Source organism: Pygocentrus nattereri, chromosome 4, assembly GCF_015220715.1.
Source record: "Pygocentrus nattereri isolate fPygNat1 chromosome 4, fPygNat1.pri, whole genome shotgun sequence".
Taxonomy (NCBI): domain Eukaryota; kingdom Metazoa; phylum Chordata; class Actinopteri; order Characiformes; family Serrasalmidae; genus Pygocentrus; species Pygocentrus nattereri.
The window spans coordinates 32,585,297-32,605,854 of record NC_051214.1 but is presented as its reverse complement, the minus strand read 5'-3'; the positions used below and the strand labels follow the sequence as shown (position 1 = coordinate 32,605,854).

The 20,558-nt window shown below is 37.8% G+C and overlaps 1 protein-coding gene across 3 annotated transcripts in view; it reads right to left on the bottom strand.

The window, feature by feature from the left end:
• Window positions 1-19,670, bottom strand: part of brf1b (BRF1 RNA polymerase III transcription initiation factor subunit b) — a 77,570-nt gene extending 57,900 nt beyond the window's left edge. The window contains exons 1-5 of one of the 3 annotated variants that reach the window (XM_037537796.1): window positions 18,601-18,785; window positions 16,299-16,362; window positions 15,777-15,988; window positions 11,238-11,318; window positions 4,374-4,547 (exon numbers count right to left, since the gene is read on the bottom strand). In XM_037537796.1, the coding sequence (XP_037393693.1) occupies window positions 4,374-4,547; window positions 11,238-11,318; window positions 15,777-15,960 (439 nt within the window). In that variant the 5' untranslated portion in view covers window positions 15,961-15,988; window positions 16,299-16,362; window positions 18,601-18,785. Of the gene's footprint in view, window positions 1-4,373; window positions 4,548-11,237; window positions 11,319-15,776; window positions 15,989-16,298; window positions 16,363-18,600; window positions 18,786-19,592 lie in introns of those variants that run through there. The other 2 variants (XM_017682933.2, XM_017682934.2) reach the window with 2 other exon arrangements.
• Window positions 19,671-20,558: the final 888 nt, after the last annotated feature.

The following is a 20,558-nucleotide window of genomic DNA, read 5'->3' as shown; positions in this document are numbered from 1 at the left end:
AAATGTAGCGAGGTAGATCTGGAATGCTAATGCTGACAGTCTAGCACAGTGCATTTTGGTTGATAACTATAATTATTTGGTAACTATGCACAGCTGAACTTGAAAGTTTTTTTTATTATTATTTAAATGGAAGTGGCATCATTTTTATAAAAAGTTCTGCATAGTTAACAGGCTAAAGATGTAAACATATTGAATTAATGGCATTTGGCTGACGCTCTTATCCAGAGCAACTTACAATTTGATCATTTTACACAATTGGCCTGACGGCATGTCTTTGGACTGTGGGAGGAAACCGGAGAACCCGGAGGAAACCCACGCAGACACGGGGAGAACATGCAAACTCCACACAGAGAGGACCCCAGTCGGGGAATCGAACCCAGGCCCTCCTTGCTGTGAGGCGACAGCGCTACCCACCATGCCACCGTGCCGTGAATATTAATTCAGAGCGGAATGATTTGAAACGATCAGTTCCAAAGAAACTCAGTCACAATTGTTGACACTGGTAGTGACAGGAACCAAATATCTGAAGTGTTTAATGCCTCTAATAGCACAGAATGGACCTCACACAAAGCTATTACACAAAATGGTTTCGAATACACTGCCTGATGCCCAAGACATTGTTCTGACACTTACACAAGAGTTATCTCTACAATAAAGATAAGGTTTTGTAAGAAAAAAGCAAAAAAACAGTACAAAGTATAAAGCTAAATGGTTTTGATTATACCATTATTTTACCATAATTAACATCACAGATAAAAGTTCAGACTACACATATTTGTATACATTTTGTATGGTAAATAAATTGCCTAATTTGTATTGCAGACATCAAGACCCCTGGTTCCTATCGGGTCAGCACGCCAAACCACTCTGAATGCCTTTGTGTCTCATTTTGTATTTATTTACTTATTTACTACTGTAACTGTGCCACACACATTAAACATTATTATTATTATTATTATTATTACTATTTATTACTGTAAGGCTTAGCTGGAGTTTACCCTGACTACCAAATGAGCCGTTCCCACTCCTCCGGGATGGGCTACCACACCCCAGTGGAAACAAATCAAGCACACAACGCTCTCTGCTTCTGCACAAGAACAGTCTAAGGAACAGGGTGGGACAGGGATAGAGGGTAATAGGTGCATGTTTATGCTGCGTGATGTAACATTGTGCTCTAGTAGGCCAGAAAGGCTTGAGCACAGAGCAGTGAGAGCAGGGAGAGGCTTTTCACAAAAGGAAATGAAATACAGATATATAACAGACAATGAAACATGGTAAACACAGAAACAAATGGGAGAAGTTCTCCTAAACAAACTGCCCTTAGTTAGACCCGACTAACTCTACGTCATACTGTAGATCATAAAGGCTAATGACTGCTATAAAAGAGAACCTATTTGTTCACATTTGGAAATGCCCATCAAAGATTCCATTTTAGATCAGTCAGCATAACTAGCACAAGTTTAAGAATAAAGTTAGTATGTGAAGCTTTCTTCAGTCAGACGCATGGTGGGCCACATCACTGCACAGTTGTTTTCTCCATACCATAATATCTAATTATACTCCTGAAAGGTTTAATAGCAAACTAGTGAAGTACAGATCAGCATGAACAACAAAACAATTTGCAGAACCGTGGGATGTGCTGGAACAAGTGAGACCTGGGGTAGCTCCACCTTGCAACTTACAAGACTTGCTGCTAATGTCTTGGTGCCAGATACCACAGGACACAGAGGTCCATGTCTTAGCAGGTCGTAGCTGTGTTGGCAGCATGTGGACAACCAACAGCATTCTAGGCCAGTAGCCATAATGTTTTCGCTCATTGGTGTACAATCAGTATCGATGGAGGCCCCACACTGTAGAAATGATATCTTGGCAAGTGTCTTTAATCTAGTCAAAATATATCTAATATTTTTCATTTTGAGATTGTTGTAAGAATATTATAAGGTTGTTCAAATTCTAGATTTCTTTACATTTTTTAGTTATTGTTTCCAGTGACATTGTTTTATTATTTGGCAAGATCATTTTGCTTGTTTCAGGCAAGACAATTTCAATAGATTAACATTAAAATATCTACAAACAAGTTGTAGATACATATTTTAACAACTATATATATATATATATATATATATATATATATATATATATATATATATATATATATATATATATATACACACACACATACATACACACACACACAAAAGGATTTAGTTCATGTTTTACTTGCCAACACGTAATTTTGTTTGTAGTGCAAATGAAATCAAAGTGCAAGAGGTACACTTTGGTAATCCTACAACTCAGCATGACAGCAAACCATTAGAAAGAGCTTATCCTGACATTTTGTTTAGCAATGAAATACCACAATGTTTTTAGACCATCCATAGCATACACTAGACCGATATTAGCATACACTTTATGAGCAATTCCGAATTTAATAGCTTTCCAAATGCAATAAGTGTTTATGGTTTTGCCATTCACAAATTCTTGCTACTTTCAACATCCCTGCTGTGCTTGACAGAAAGGACTAACATAATTGTGATAGTTTCTGAGGGGAAAGAGAGGTGTGACTCTAAAAGTGAGCAGATGGGCTTTATTCCATGGTTTACTCAGTAGAGGAACACAGAATGATCATAATCCTGGAGGTGTAGTAAACACTCCCCAGCTCTCACGGCATCTCCCAGCACGGCTGCTTTCTGCCTGCCTCACCACGGGACACACTGCTGACAGAACAGCTTCTCAGCTCATTAAAGATGATCCTGTAAACGTGCGACATATCCGTTTTGCTGTTAGTGATAATGAAGCATTAGGAGCAAAGTGCTGCAAATAAAGGACTTGCTTAAAACATGGTAACTGTAAATACATTCATGCTTATAAAAAATGCCACTTCAGTAGGGATGAAAAAAGTGTTGTTGCACAGCAATTAATCAGTCTGAAGGCTGTCATTTGATTTTAGGATATCAGAATCAATTATAATCAATTCTAAACAAAGTGAATCAAATCAGTCAAGTTTAACATTTCATGATGCAATTTAATTGTTTCCTAAAGAACTGCATTAAAAATGAATTGTGAGAACAGAGATTTATACCCCTAAACTTTTAAAAATAAAGGGTTCTTTATTACTATGCTATAGGAGAACCACCTTTGGTTCCAAAATAACTTTTCAGTGTTTGGTTCTTTAAATGTATACTGCATTGGCTCTATCTGTTGCTTATATATTGTACAGTCAATTATCATGTACAATAATTCACATGCTCTTGCCTGTGCCAAGTAAAAGAACAAAAAACTAATAAAATCAAAACACACTAACAGGCAGAGTTAACAGGTTTTCTGCTCTTAGCAGGGCTTTTATCATAGAAAACAGGATTTTTTTAAATGAAAGATTTTTATATAGCATACAAACATTGTTCAAATTTCAAAACGCATTTCACTCTCCAGTCCATATAGCCTGTATATGTAAACTAAACTGCCCTTTTCATTATTCGGACGTTACATGTGATGTGCTTGATGTACTAAAGGGCTCATATCCACTAAAAAAGTTTGAGTGGGTTTATGTACCAAAAACTGAATTCTATTTTATGTGACCATTTCCACCTCTCCTTATCCCTTACCATTAAACAGGCTGTTTTGTTACTGAGCCTTTAAAAGTGATACATGTAAATGAACTCTGTTCTTCATTGTATTGTACCAAATTCAAAAAGCAGTCTGGGCTGAAACATATCTTATAACTTCAGCATAAATAGGTCGAGCTAAACTGCTGTGGGCTTAATAGGTGGATTTATGTAAATGTGTTTTTGTGACATCACAAAAAAAAGTCAGCTAAGTTTCCGCATACTATGGAAACTTAGTTTCCGCATACTACTATGGACTACAGCACGGATCTTTAATTAAAATTCGATAAGGTCCAGTTAGGGAAAATGTCCTCAAGCAAAAGTTACGCTGATTAAAATAGGACCACCCATTAAAATTAGAGAATTCTCCATCGTTTATTGGTTGTAGGTCCAGGTCCGCACAAGACAACGTCTGGGTCCGGACTCTGACCGCGATCCGCCTATTAGGGACCTCTGGACTAGAGACTGAACAGTGATTAAATTTTAAATTGTTTATACACTATGTAAAACTCTTCTATTGGGAAAAGTGAGGAAAATTGTTTTCTATTATTTTTCAAATAACATGTGAGTTTGAGTTTTCCCTTACTTTACTAAGTACAGGAAAACACATCTGAATCATTGTAGTCGGTGACTGTATATTACCGAAGTGGGATATTAGGCTGAAAAATGCTGGACTATTCTTTTAAAGAACCACCCACTGAAAGAACAAATGCAGACTGCTTTGAGTTCTACAACTGAACTGTGTGAAGATGATTTGAGGAAGGATACGGGGTGTGCCCTCCGTCCGGCAGACCAGATAGAGGCAAGCGGCTATGACGTGGGTCATCTTGCGTCCTCTTGTCAGGTGCTTGCTCACCACCATCTTAAAGAAATTGAAGGCCGTGTCCAGGCAGTGCTGGTTTAGTTGCAGCTGGCTCCCCAGACTGTGTATTTGCCGTTTCCCTAGAGACAGGACACACGCACGTACTTGAGTGTAGGCAAACATATGCGCACACACATACACACCGAAGCATGACTTCACATGCAGGTGTTTGGTTTTCCAGTAGCAGTGATGTCATGAGAACGATGCACAACTAGACAGGTTTTTTTAATGGGACTTGGAAGAGCTTCCCTGGGCAGAGAGACAGCTGTTTTACTCCCTAGAGTGAGACCATCTGCAACCTTGTCTCACTCTTTCACGCACACACAGTCTGAGAGTGTGTTTCCTCAATCACACACCCGTGACACAGGCCAAGTCATAATTCATTTGACACATCGAATAAATCAGTCTAGGCCAAATCCCACAGTATGTCTGCACGTGTTTATCTTATTGAAATTAGGGCTTAAAACTACAGTGCAGTATCTTGCAACTGTACTGTATTTCTTAGCACTAGGGCTGAATGACATGGGGGGTTGGGGAGCACACTGCAATTTTAGGCTTTTGTGATAAATACTGTGTGAGTACTGTATTTGTAAAAGAAAAAAGAGTCAGAATTTACCCAGATTAACTATTCCTAAGTGTAGCTAATGATCACTCGAACACAATTAGACATTCTGATCTACAACTGTATTCCTTTAATACTTACAAAATAATGAAGTGGAAATAAGTTAAGCTAAAATAATCTTCTAATATATCCTCCACAAAGAAGGCATCTGCACATTTGAATGTAAAATGACTGTTCATTGGAGAAGGATCTGACTGCAGACATGTACTCTATTGATGGCGTCAGTGCCACTCTGCCACAACAGTGTTTTATGAGGAAAAACAGTGAACCACATACTGCTGGACAACAAGAGTTACACTGAATGTATATTAATGTTGTCATACTGATAATAAGTTAAATATGGAAACTTTCAAATTAAAACCTCCGACAATGATAAGACATGAATTTCAGATTTATTCGCAGAAAAAAACAAAAAAGGCTACGGCAGAACTCATGAAAGCCATGCTGAACATGATTAGAACCAGTTATTAAAAACTGTAATACTGATTAAAACAGAACTTCTAACGGATTCTAGAAGTTTGTAACAACGTAGTACTGATAACTTTTGCTGTCTCATCAATGTTGTCACAACCTCCTGGACAATTGTCAGACAACGTTGTCATAACCTTCTGAGGAATTACATTTCAGCATTGTGACAATGTAGAGAGCACTAAGCAGACAATGTTGTGGGCACCAAAATGGTACGTTGTGACAACGTAACTGTTTGCAGGGCCATTTGGAATAAAACCTGATGGTTTTGCTTCCTGACGGGAATTGGCTTGATGGTTACCATTAGAGGCAATTATGAAACAATCAAATGTATGTGGAATGAGTCCCAAAACACCTAATTAAATGATCAGAATCCTTTACACTGTGATATTAACCCATCAGGAAAACACAGAAAACCATTGTTTAAGTGTGCTCTCACTTAGAAAATCAACAAAATGTAAATTTGTCTGGAGGTGGGGCTGGTTAATGTAGCAGAATTTTATCGTTTTTATAATAAATTAGGAAGTTTTTCTGAGCATATCATGCATATCGTCAGTACTTAAAGAACACCGACCCACTGCATGTGACTTAGTGCAGTTTGTGAAACACTGAATAAAATTGCAGTTGCAGTCTTATTATCATTTTAGTTTTTTATTTTGTAGCACTACAACATTGCTTCTGTCTGTTTCAACTTATCAATTTAAAAAAACAATATTGTGATGCATTTTATTGTGCATCATAAACATACCTTAAAGTATGATCATATAACATTTTCGCCACATTGCCCATCTCTCACTGGAGGAATTCAAACATTTGCAAGCAGCTGTACATTAAAACACACAGGCAATAGTAAACAGATTATGTTACTGGATTATGTAAAATCATCGCAGCCGCATTTGTGAACACTGTGTTTTTTTAACAAGTTACTCCTAGTAAAGAATGAGCTTTCTAAATCTTTTTTTTTAATAATCATTGTTATCCAGTTCGTTTTGTAATTATCAAAGCCACAGTTTAGCAACCCAGCATTCTCGAAGTTCTACGGAGAAATGCTAATTCTAGAATGAAATTGCCACTCGTCATATTAGCTATTGCGGTGGTAACATTAACATTACAGTTGGCATAAATATAAATAAATAAATAAAGATTTTTTTGTAATATGAAATTACTTTTTGTGCTTGACCCAAAAGACTCTGGATCTTGCACAGGAGGCTGAAAAGTAGTTGTGTTTTTAAAGGTGGATGTTTGTGAATGTGTAAAAATACACTACTCCTACAATTAGTGATCGGTTAATGCAGATCATTGCAACAAAAATCTCAAGGCAAGAGATGAAAACACACGAACCTCTATTTCATGATAACAGAACTATCTGGATTATCTGTACCAAAATGATGTACTTTCGGTGAATCACGTGAATGCCTATTTATCTGAACACCAACAGAAATTCAACAGAATATCTGAAGGTCAGAATGGTCAAAGCACAAAATAAAAAATGATATCCTACCGAGCTCATTTGCATATGGCAGCCTTCTGCAATATGATCATTGCAATGCAATATCATGATGATATTGAGCAGCACCATTTTGCATGTTTTTATTTCAAGAACCTTCAACTTCAAATAGAACCGGTGTCAACACTGTACAGCACAGATGTGGACGTCCATTAAACCATTCAGCCCCGGTAGAGGGAGTCAGTTATCAGACATGAACCTTAAAGCAGATGTATGGAAGAGACAGAAACAAATGAAAAGGTGGAGTCCATCTCTCAGCTCCCCCGGCTTGGTGTCGAAGGGCCGCAGAGCAGAGCAGCGCGTCAGCATGCCAGACGCCAAAAATAACTCAAAGCTTTTAAGAGTGTAATCCCTCTATTCTGGAGCCAATGTGTACCGGCCCTACCCTCTTGCACTCTCTTTCGCACTCCTCCGGCCTGCATGGATTTCATACTGCACGCGCTGCCTGGATTAGTGGGCAGCTCCGCCGCAACCTGGGCACGTGCGTCTGCGTGGCGGCACGATTACGTAACTGCAGCAAAGGAACACTGGCTTTCTGACTGAGCCCTGGGAGCAGCCAGCACACTGGGCGACAAGCATCTCTACTCCTTCATAATGGACTAAGCCTCCCAGACAAATGGACCTTTGAAAAAAAACTTCTGAAAAGTTTCCCTTATCTTTACTATTAATTAGCTACATATGGTAACAGTTCAACTTCTAAGACATAACTCAATGTGTGATTATTAAAACATTATTTATATGTTCAAGACTCTACATAATGGAAGTATAGTAATCCCAGGCTAAGATTAGGCCCATATATTAGGCCTCTGACACTAAAGTCAGGTATAAACTTTGTCTGAGCCGTTTAAGTACACTCATTTGTCAGGTTCTTACTTGAACCACTATTACAATACATGTCATTATAAACTGCAGTTCATACATTTGTGCAGTTCTGTAATTTCACAGAATGGAAAGTATAGACATTTATAAACAAATCTCAAACACATGGTCCAATCCCACTGGTTTTCATTTAAACTGAAATGGTCCTAATACTGCATTTAAACACTTTTCAGAAAACACAATAGTTTTATAGTTATGTGAATTTGAAATATAAAGCTCTTTGGCCACTATAAAACTATCAGATTTTCTTGTTATTGTAAAAAATAAAGACTATTAGAATAATAAATCAGCACTAAGCTTTACACAGACTATGCTAAATAATATTGTTAAATTTAAAGTGAATAGGATATCATAACAATTTTCCTTCTGCATTGTGACATATGTCTGATATTTTTAAATGAAACCTAGTATTAGGGAGGGTTTCTGAGCTAGCTGAAGATTTTGCTCAATATATGATAGGTGAGAGTAGGAGATTTTAATGGTTAAATGGTCATTTTTTTCCCCCCACACGCTGGTTTATGGAGATCAAACCAGATCTAATCCAAAATCACACTATGTTTTTAACAGCATGCTCCATAATTGGCTATGTTAGCGATCAAATGAAAAGTTTAAAGTTGCTGTATTGTGTTACATACTCATAATATCATAACATAATACCACAAAAAGTTAATTGTTAACTAGCATAGTATCGTATTTCAGTATTCTGAAAGAAACTCACCAACTCTCAAAAACTGTGGAAGAGCAGGTGCTTTAGATTATTAGCTGTATGAGCTGTACTGTTAGCTGTATGAGTTGCCTATTATCCCTTCTGTTAGTTACAGTTTGGTAAAGGCCTTTTTGGCATAATTTTCATGTGTGCGGAAAACACAGAGGTGCAAAAGATTGAGAGAGTTAATGTAAACCACATTAGTAAGTATATAACAACCAAGGTCATTAACATAAAAAAAAAACTATGTGAGTTTATTGAATTTATTTGTATAGAAGTTTCATACATGTATACTTTAGAGGTGCAAATTGCCTTTTTTACTTTACAATATAATAGACTTTCTATTTAGAAAAGAATGCTAAAATAACATTTATTTATTTATTTTTTGGTAATTCCAAACTTTTTTGTCCCAAAAGACAACAGTGCTTGTTGAATTCTTTTCTAAGAATTTATTACCGTAAATAAAAAAATACAAACAAAAGTGCATGATGCATCTGGCAAACATGTTATTGTGGCCCATGATAATAAAAGTAAACAAAAACTGTGTGGACTATATAGCTACATCTCAAAATTTAACAAACTGGGCTTAAAAGTGCATTGCTTTTGTAACATGGCTCAATAACTCCCAGCAAACTGAGGAATCCACAATGAATAGAGGTGGACTTTTTATTGGAAGTTCTCAGACACCTGGCAGCTATCTGAATCCTGTGTGGATAAGTAACTGCTCTGAGTCAAACTTTCTCCTCTCTCCGGTAACCAAGACATTTGAGTGAGTCTTCATGGATGATTAGGAGTTAGCATAATGTATGGTAAGGTATTAGCATGGATATTTGATACTCGAACAGCACTGGCACACAGTCACCATTCAGTCTAACACTGTTCCCAAACAGCAGATGAGTGAAAGTTTGCATCACTTCTTCCAGCTGCAGCTTGTTTTCTCTGCTCGCTATTTCAAACAGCTTGAATAATCAACCATCCAAAGGTACACAATGCTGAAGTTAGCTTCTAATGTGAATCCTCCTCAGGCTCCAGAGTGTAATTGCTGCACCTTTTAAGGTGGAACAGAAAATTTGGTTAAAAAGCTGGCGAATAAGGTGCTTCAGCTTTGTGTAAGGTAGGCTAACTAAAAGATTTTTCAAGAGCTGAGCAGCAGTATTTTTATGTTCATGGTTAAAAATTTTAGAACAATAAATAGAACTATAGAAGACATTCCTGGTATCACGCATTTTATAGCATGAATTCTAACCGTTTTCAATACACAGAGTGTATCGTCTCACAACCCCTTTATAAAAAATACCAGCATTAACATATATGTATCTTGAAACCCCTAGCATAGATATATTTTCAGCTGAGAATATATGTGTAAATATAGTTTAATAATTAACTAAATGCAATGAACCATTGTGTGGTGTTTAGGTCTTTGGGACCCATTTTCAATGTTTACCAAAACAAAAAATTATGTGATTTATTATTATTTCCACCTCAGATTCCTTGGCCTTTACTCTTTTTCTGTGAAGAAAATATAAAATAGCGCATGTTCAATGACTTCACACTGTTCACCCCCTACACATTTATATTACACATGTGGTGTTGGAGTGAACCCACAGGGAATGAAAGTGTGGAGGTGCTGTGTCCATTCACTCTGTTCTCCTCCTACATGGCCTGCTCTTAGAGTGTATGTCTGTGTGTATACGTGTGTGTGTGTGTGTACACACGTGTGTGTGTGTGCGCGCGAGTGAGTGAGGGTGGACAACATGGACAGGCTGCTAACTAGCTACAGCTGTTAAAGGAGACCCTTATGATGGCTACTTGTGATATTTTAAACATCTGGTAACATGCGGTGGGTCCTCCAGACCACTGAGTAACAAAATCATGAACACCACAAAAGGGTTATACAGTACATATACATATATATACACACACACAGTATAAGTGGAGTCAAATCAGTTTATGGAACAGTAACAGCAGTTTGTAACATCAGTATGGAAGAACAGAGAGAATTGAAAGAAAAAAAACAAATGTTATGGCTAAAAAAATGATCTGCATTAAAAAGTTACGTGAAGTGTCTGATGGTGAGTAATGTTATATAATTTCATGTGATATCTTTCTGTCAACTGTGCAAAGTGGCAACAGTGCAGCACAAACAGTACACTACAACAAAACTATCTAGGTTAATTTAAAATATATATGCCTGATAATTCATTATCTAGGACTATCAATCATGATAACAATTTTTACATAACATCATAAAGTCCCAGCCAATTTTATCTCAAACTCTGTATATTACAATAAGGTTAAACATAATGCCATGACACCACTGCCATATAAGCTTGAGTAACTGAACCATTGAACTGCTGTCAGTAATAGGACAGGCACAAACACTTGCTAGACATCATTCATCACTGCACCAGGACAGGCCTTTTAATTCTAGTGTGTGCAGAACACAAACATCTGCAAACAACTAATTAAATTACAAGCTGTCAGGTGATGTATGTGACCTTCATCCTTTAAAACCTCATCAGAGGTACTAATAACCTTCAATCCTCTCTGTCTCAGCAAGAGGAGTAAGAAAGGGATTGATTACTCACCATTCTGAAGCGTCTGAGCCCGTGACTCTTTACCGAGGCTTGTATGGAAGCCGCTGCCCAGGACTGGGGCCTTTGCAGGACCTGTATAAGAATATTCCACAAAACCACATCAACTAGCCTGCAAAAGACAAGCCAAACCACACGGCAGAGGCAGGCCCACCTGCAGTAGGGGCTTATTTGAACAGGTGCTGTTCATTATGTTGTAGTAAAAAAAAAAAAAAAAAAAAAAAACACTCAAAAACATTTCAGAGCCTGTCATTTCATGGAAAAGTGAAGTTGTTTAGGCTTAATTTTCTTTTATTTTACATACAGTTTTAGTTCACTATGACCTGATCCAGATATTTAACCACAACAACGCATAGACTGACCAAACATATATGGTACTAGTCAAAAGTCTGGATACACCTACTTACAGCAGTGATTTCTTTATTTTTAAAAACATTTAAGGAACTAAAAGAATGAAGAATAATCAAAAGTGTGAAATAACACGAGGAGTAACCAAACAGTGTAAACAGATCAAAATTGTCACTAAGCTTTACAGGCTTCTAAGTACACCCCCTCTCACATTTCTTTGATACTGCTTTACAGCCTCTTGGTATTCTCTCAAGCAGCTTTCCAAGGAGCCACCTGAGTTGATTTTTCCAATTGGACTAAAGAATACCTGCTTGGCATGCAGGGGAATACTTATTCAGCGGGAGATCCAAAAAATCCTAGCCTTTGAAATAAATGTATACAAAGGCATCAGCCTCAAAGCTCCTTTAAGCGTTTAAGCATATGCTGCTAGGTCAAAATGTCTTTACGACTGAAAAAAACATACAGTACATTCAGTCATGTGTTCAGACTTGTACATTTACACTCCATCTGGTGGATTCCAGCGCAAGGGGCAGAGATTTACTCTGAAAATACAACACTGCCCCCTTTTGGAAGCTGAGCAAGCCTGCAGCCATTTCAGTCTCAACTCTCAAACACAATGACATCCAACAAAGGGGGGATTAATCCAGCCATGCTAGGCTGCACCTTATAAGACATTTAATCTAGGAACACTTCAACCATCTAATTGTATGTTTGTTTGCATGGAGGATGACTTTGATCTATCTGTTCTGAATACATTAAACATGCAAAAAGAATGAACCATATAATAGGTTAAATAGGTCCTATTTAAAGAGTTTTTAAAATGATTTTTTTATAAAATCCCTCCCATAGGTTTCAACCGCTGTGCTATTATTGTTATCATTTATCATAAGAGGTGTTAAAGAAAAGAACACGTATCATTTTACGCCTCTTCCAGGACTGAGATTTTACTGCTTTGCACTTGTTTGAATGCCACAAGTAGGGACGCAGAGGAACATAGATAACTGAAGCTAGTTCAACTAGCTGTCAATGTGTCAAGGTAACAGGCAGCAGGCAGATGATGCAAAACGTTTTGGTAAATATTTTTAAATACTCATTCATAATTCACACAATATCCAGAGGAAATGTTGCTGTTGAATTGTTTTATGCTTGTGGTTGTACAAGACTGAAAATGTATGTATTTATATGCCAATATCTGGGTTTTGTGTTGGTAATTCCAGAGTGTGTCCCAGATTGTTTAGGAAACATATCTTGCTGCATTACTCAAAACTACAGCTTATTAGGCAGGCTAAGGATATTTGTCTATTTTTGGATATTGCATGTAGTTACAATGAAGTGGAGCTGTGATGTGTCCTGCACTCTAGTATAATAGACAACACTTCCCTCTAGCTTAAGTGAATCCCCTAGCCAATAAGACCACTATAGCCTTAGGGCTGCAATGTCAAAGCCTGGCTAGAGGAAAGTAGTTTGTGTTTTTTTTTGTCTTTTTTTTAACACCGACATGCTGCTAATGAGAACAAAGACTCAAACTTGAAATGCAAACTGAATTGAGTCCTACTGAGCAATGTTATTCCAAAATAATGGGGCAGCTGTGAAAATGTGATATTAATTTAAATGTTAAGTCACTCTGTGAAATTACAGTGATTACAATGAAAATTGCACACTGAAGTCACACACAGTGGCCTTTCCAACAGTAAGAGAATCTTGATAAATCAGTGAATTTATGTAATTCAACAAAAGTGAATAATTTTAGTCAAAACAATGCCAGTCAATCTATAACTACATAACTGAATCACCATAATATAGCAGGATTTTGCTTTTGAATTTTAGAAATGTTTTAGCAGTATATTTGATAAATAATGAGTATTATATCCATGAGACTGGATAATGTGCTTACTGCTAAGAACTTTACTTTTTACACAATACAATTCTAAGATTTCTTTAGAAGGTTTTAGAATAAAAATAGTAAAACAAATAAAGGTCATCACAGGCCAAGTCATAATTCTGTACTATTTCTCAGCCATCATTCAAATTTGTGACTGACCATTTTGCGCAAACTTGTGCAGCCCATGGCAGCTGGAGAGCGAACTGACATTAAAGTGAAAGGAAGACACAATAAATACTAAGATATAATATAGAAAATACTTTCTTCATAAATATTTCAAATATTTCAAAGATTCTACTGTTCACTCAATGTGTTATGTGATATCATTTGTAATAAAAATAAATATGTATTGCATCAAGAAAGAAAGCAAAATAGAGGTATTTCAGAGTGATCTCAGACATCTGACCCCAATGTATGTCATTATGTGGGTGCTTTAGACCGTTTTGAAAGAACAGTTTTAAAAAATCCATTAAAAATATTGGAAGGAATATTGGAAATGTGTTTTCTCATTAATGTTCATATTACTGTGGAAGGTTTCTCTGGTTTCAGGACTTGGGGCAGTCGTGGGCTGGAGGTTAGAAACCAGCCCTGTGACCAGAAGGTTACTAGTTCGATCCCCTCAGCTGACAGTCGATCACTGAAGCACCCTTGAGCAAGGCACCTAACCCCCAACTGCACCCTGGGCGCCATGGCTAGGGCAGTGTGCTCACTGCCCCCTGTGTGTGTTCATTAGTGTGCACGTATGTGGGTGTTTCACTGCATGGATGGGGTAAATGCAGAGGTCTAATTCCACAGTGTGCAAGCACAGTTGGCTGATCATTCTAAATTCAATTCATTTTAAGAGAAGTGGTATTCAGAAAGAACTGTCCATTTACTCCTTTTTTATTTTCATTTAGTTTTCTTTTTGATGCTTCATTAAACTTCTTTTCTGTAAAGCTGCTTTGAGACAACACTAGTTGTGAAAAGCGTTATACAAATTAACATTGTTGTTGGTTATTATTAGTAACCTAAATATCATCTGACACCCATGATATATTTGGAAAATATCATGATAGTGATTTTTTTCAATATAGCAAACCCAACCAAACCCAGTCTGTATTCTGTATGTTGTGCTTTCCTACCAGAAAGAACTTCATATTCACTAGATTTCTGCAGGCTTTCCACTTCACTGTCACGCAGTGGCAAATGGCCTCAAGTGCAAGTATAGAGAGCAAAGGAGGCAATGAGCAAGAACAAAACCAATAAAGAACTATACTCTGTATCTTCTTCACCCTATTAATGGTTTACTATCAGCCGTAATCCAGTGCATTAGCTTTTCATTTTCAAAGCCAATGACCTTTAAAAGGGAACATGTGTACACAGACAGCTGAGTGTGTCTAAAGGATACTTGTGCAGTTGATCAATAAACAATTACAGTGTACAACAAGAAAATCAAGCCAAGAAATAGCACCAAGACCCCAATTAGTGATAACAATGGAAACCTGGGGTGGCATAACAAGAATAAACAGGGATTTCAACGGTTTTAATGATGCTGCATCTCAGAGAAGAATACTGTCTCTTTCAAAATAGGAAAGACAGAGGAAAATGCATATTGATCATAACATGTGGGTAGAATTGTCTGTGGTGTACGGTGATCTGTGACTGCCTGATTGGAAGGAATGATTTGCAGGCGGCATTTATTTAGATCTCCTGATTGACTGAAAGTCTCTGTAAAGACACAATGCTTAAGCACATTACACTCCTGTTGCTTGCCTGTTCTGAAATACTCCACAGCCTTTAAGCTCACTTGACGCTCTGGTCAATGTGACCTATTACTGTAATGTATTATTTTATTAAAATGAACATTTCCCACTCATACAATACTGTCTAAAAAGCATCTGAGAAAATTGTAAAGCTGTTTGTCTCTGCAGTATTTATTTGTTTAAAACACTAAGGACATAAAGAAGAATGTGTTCCTCTAACTGTATTCTTCTAACTATGATAACAATATCCTGTTTCTTTTTTTGCTGTATTTTTGTATTCATTCCAGTGTTTTCCTGGAAAATACACACCTACTACTGAGAATAGTTTTCATGCTTACCAAAACCAAGACTTTTTCATGGTACTGTAAATGACACTGCTCAAAATCAACATTCATAATTCAATAACATTATTTGTATTTCCAATTTAGCACAAGAGTACTGACATGCCATTTAAACAGATATTTATATGTTATTTGAGTCACTACCTTGAGTTAAATGAAAATGCAGACTAGACAGGGTGTGCTTTTTTCTGCAGCATTAATTATATTAAACATTTCTTACCATCTGCAGAAACAAACTGGCCGATTGCCGAGGCACCTCCTCCACTGTTTTCCACAAACTGGACCTCAGACACTATAATGTTGTCCTCCAACACAGAACCGCAGGCCGTACATACAGCGCTACCTCTGGCCTGGTCAATGTCGATGTCCGCTCCACCACAGTTCTGACACTGCCGGGAACTCATCCTGACCGGACTGATGATGCCGGCACACCTAAGAACGAATTACAGTTTAATATTAATAATTAAGCAGTAGAACAAGAAGGAGTGTATTATCGTGAAATAACATCACGGCTGTGATGATCTATGGCCGAGGTCACTAATCGACGGACCAAGACGGTGCCTATGCGGACCAGGAACTATAACTGATAAACTATGGAGAATGATTTATTTTCGACAGGGTGGTCCTGTTTTAATCAACGTAACACTTCTAGCCTTTATGTTATCTTTAACGGCCAGAGAATCACAGACCAATCGCATGCGTTGTACATATCACACATGACACTATCAGATCTGTGCATTACGATGAGCACTGAGCCTTGAGTGAGTGACGCCACACAGGAGAGGGACGAGGAGAGACACAGCAGTCTGAAAAGAAAGTGAGTCAGAGGGAAGTTATTTCACATGTCATGCTCTAAAAAGAGAAAACTGACAGTAAATATTGTTGAAATTTGACTGAATTCTACTTTATTTCATATTCAGTTGTTGACACTACTACTTCAGTAAACAGTATAGACCAGAAGAGAATTTACAACCATTTGTCACTGTGTTTACACACTGTGAAATTAGACCTCTGCATTTAACCTATCCATGCAGTGAAACTCCCACATACATGCATGCTAGTGAACACACACTAGGGGGCAGCGAGCACACTTGCCCAGAACAGTGGGCAGCCCTATCCACGGCACCCGGGGAGCAATTGGGGGTTAGGTGCCTTGCTCAAGGGCACTTCAGTCATGGACTATCAGCCAAGGGGATCAACCCATCAACCTTCCAGTCACAGGGCTGGTTCCCTAACCTCCAGCCCCCAACTGCCACTGAGTCATGATGCAAGTTAGACATTATGAGGTTCCGGACCTTTGCTTGAGGGAATTTACTCTACTGGACCTTACTGAATTTTAATTAAATACCTCTGATCTATGGCATCACAGTGATATTATTTCGCTTATGATGTTACAGCAATAACACACGACCTTGAGTATTGTATTGCTTTTATACAACAGTTAAACAAAGTAAAGTAAGAAAAAAAAAACAGTTAAACAAGGAGAAAGTAAGAAATTGAGAAAATTGGACCGTGAAGGTGGCAATTAACACGTTAGCAAATCCTTCCGCTGAATTATAGTTCCTTAATAAGCAGCTTGTTACTATGTCAGAGTAAAGAGTTCCGCTCATTCGCCGCACAGTTGGTAGTTCGTTCTCCAGCTCCACACAGACCAACTAACAGTTTGGGAATTTAGTGTAGTCTCATTTTCGGAGCAAATCGACTGTGGGTCAGTTGTGATCATCAAAGTATCCGTTTTCTGTTTGTGCGCAAACTAAGAGGTAAAAACGTTCAAATAGCTCGAGCGTCTCCTAGCATAGTCGTTGCTTAGCAACGGCGTCTCAGCGGAGTGATACAGTGTTTGTGAAAAACCCGTGACGTTAGAATGAAATAACAGCGCGGTTATAACGCTTCTCAACCAATCAGCTTGCGTGACCGGAACTAACTGCTGTATAATGGTAAAATAGCGGAAAGGCTAGAACAGTAAAGAACCTGAAGTAGCGTTCGCTTTCAGAGGGCAGACGCTCGGTTCCTTTCACCACCACTGAGAAAGAATCTGTTGGCAAATCTCCCTAGAAAGAAGCATTTCACATCAAACCACTATAAATGACTCTGTTCACATCTTAACGGTTTTATGTCAGACATTTGAAAGGTGGAATTCCTCTTTAAGATAGAATCATATTAATGCATGAACTGGGCAGTGTCTATACATTCTGAAACCAAATATAGCATTTTAAGTACTATCCAAGACAAACAGCGCCGTTTCAGACGTCTGGATCCTATCACCACCACAGTAAACTATTCTGACTCCAGAACCGAGCATTTCACAGCAAACCACTGTGGATTACTTTGTTTAAATCTTAACCGTTTCACTGTGCAGAACATTTACTACATTGGCTTGCAAGGACAATTATGATTTCTGTGATATGGAAAATTTGCTCCAAAGTGTTAATACTTAAAATTCACGACATTTCGTTAATTATAACACAGTTACAACGCTTCGTAACTGAAAAAGAAACATATTCGTCTCCCACAACCAGAAACACTACTACAACTATTTCGATTGTCGTTACCAAGACTTGAACCCCGGTCGCCCGTATCCACTTAACATACGCTGCACTCTCCCGCTCAACCACACTTCACATCGGAAACACAGCGCTCAGTGCTTATGACAAAGTCTCAAAGGCTGCACGCTCCTCACTGCACCCCACTATAGGTTTTGTATACTAACTATAAATTATTCTAGCCTATTGTGGCTCACGTATGGTTCATGCACAGTTCATGTGTGATGGTTGCTGCATTTACGTTGCTTACCTAACACACAGCTTAATAAGTTAACGTTACGTTAGTGGTATAAGTTAGCTAGGTCAGGTTATGTTGATGCTAGCTGGGGTTGTGAATCTTTGCCCAGCTCCTGATCATGATTCACATATACCGCACCGGTATACATTTTGTTGATCCTTAATAAAGCATGTTTTAAACAGCATGGGCTACTAACCTACCCATCTACTAACATGTTTAACGGGTAAACAGTGCAATATTTTGCTAGCCTGTTAGCCACTCACCGGCCACGGAAGTAAGCAAAGACTCTGTTCTGTTCAAATTACAAAAGCTGTCTCCGAGAGACTCTTATTCAAAAACACTATCAATGCTGTCGAAAATTCACTGCATCTTGTGCAAACTATGACTGAAATAAGTTAGTGTCGCTAATATTTCCATTCAGCACTGACAGTCGGCAGTGCAGTGACGCTCAGCAGCTTCACAGATAATGTTGACGAAATGGGTCCAAACATTTGCACTGGGAGGGGTGTACTTGACAACACAATGCTTTTTTTTCAGTTACTTGGCGGTATCCTACAGCGATATGCCGGTATTCTTTCTTAGTGCACTATAAAACTGTGCATTATTATTTATTTTCTACACCTGTTTCCTTAAGTGGTCGATTTAATTAATTACCACAAGTATATTCCCCTATAGTAGCGCGTACCATTGCTAATGCCGCTCTCAATTGTAAAATTCGACCTTGCCAGAAAGTTTATTGGTTAGGTCTTTTTCTATCTTGGGAGAATAATAGTGCATAATAAATTGACATAAAACTATAATTTTTTCCAGTGTCTCTCAATAATATTCATTTGAATATTCCAATAACTTCATTCAATTGGTTGCATGAATAGACTCTGTCGCTGCAGGGACTTTTATTGTGTCAGGAGGTTGAAAGTATTTTCATAACCTGGAAACAGACTACCCTGGAACTTTTTTTTAGCTAAAATATATATGAAAAAACACGATTTTACAGGGCATATGGCTTTGTACAGACCAAGCAGAAGGGTTTAAATGGAATTAAAAATATGCAATGGACTGGGAACATCTTGAACTGAATCCAAGGATTATTAATGCTCTGAAAAAGGGTAAGACGTTCAAATTTCCCGCTGCATTATAGCTCTAACTACATGCATCAGTTATATATCTACATTTGTGACTTCGTGTGATTTTTGTGCCGTTTTTTGTCAATGTTCTCAGCCTGTTTGAAATCAGCAAAAGAGATTCTCAGTCTTACGGGTCCTGAACTGCAGAGAATCGCTCATCTTTCCCAGAGTGAGGTGAAAAGTCTGCAGGCTGCTGTTGCTGCTGCATATCGCAGTTCACCTCCCGTCACAGGTAATCCACTACAGTCACTGTGTAGAGCAGGGGTGCCTAGTCCTGGTCTGGACAGCCGCCCCCCTGCAGAGTTTAGCTCCGACCTTAATCTAACACACCTGAGCAAGATAATGAAGGACTTCAGGAGCATCTGGATATTAGAGGCAGATGTATCATATCTGACCTTTCCAGGGTGGTAGACCTCCACGGCCATAATTGGGGGCCCCTGATTTAGAGGCTGCACAAAACTCTCATTACTCGCTTTCCATACATCAGTTTTTACACTGCACACCCCAAAACCACTCATCATTTGCTTTAGACAGTTTTAATTTGATAATGGACTGATTATTGTATTATACCATTTTTAAAGGTATGCAATTTCAGATGCTTTGTACCTGATCAGTCGATACATTGGGTACAACTGAACAATAGAAACTTAAAAATTTTCACTTTTTTTGTAAAAATTATACTGAAGTCATGGAAAGACACTATAAATGTTCAAAATCTGCTACATGCTGACTATGCAAAAGCAAAAATACATTATTTAACTTAAATAAAATCCTAAATACTAACCCCCTAAATACTATGGAAAGAGAACGCTAATGTCTGAATCCCAAACTGGCCATTCAGAAGCCTATAGACTCAAACAGGTGACAAGATATTCTGGAGAAACACTATTCTTATGGCCACCAGGAGTTGGATTTGACTTAACAGCACCTAATAATAATAAGAATAAGACTAAATAATATCTGTCCCACTAATGTTTGAGTACTTTTACTTTTGAAATCACTACCAGGATAATTTTAAGTTTCTGTTATTACTTTAAGTTCCTGCTTGTTATTGCTGGTTGTTAAAAAAATTTTGATGGATAAGAATGAATAAATAA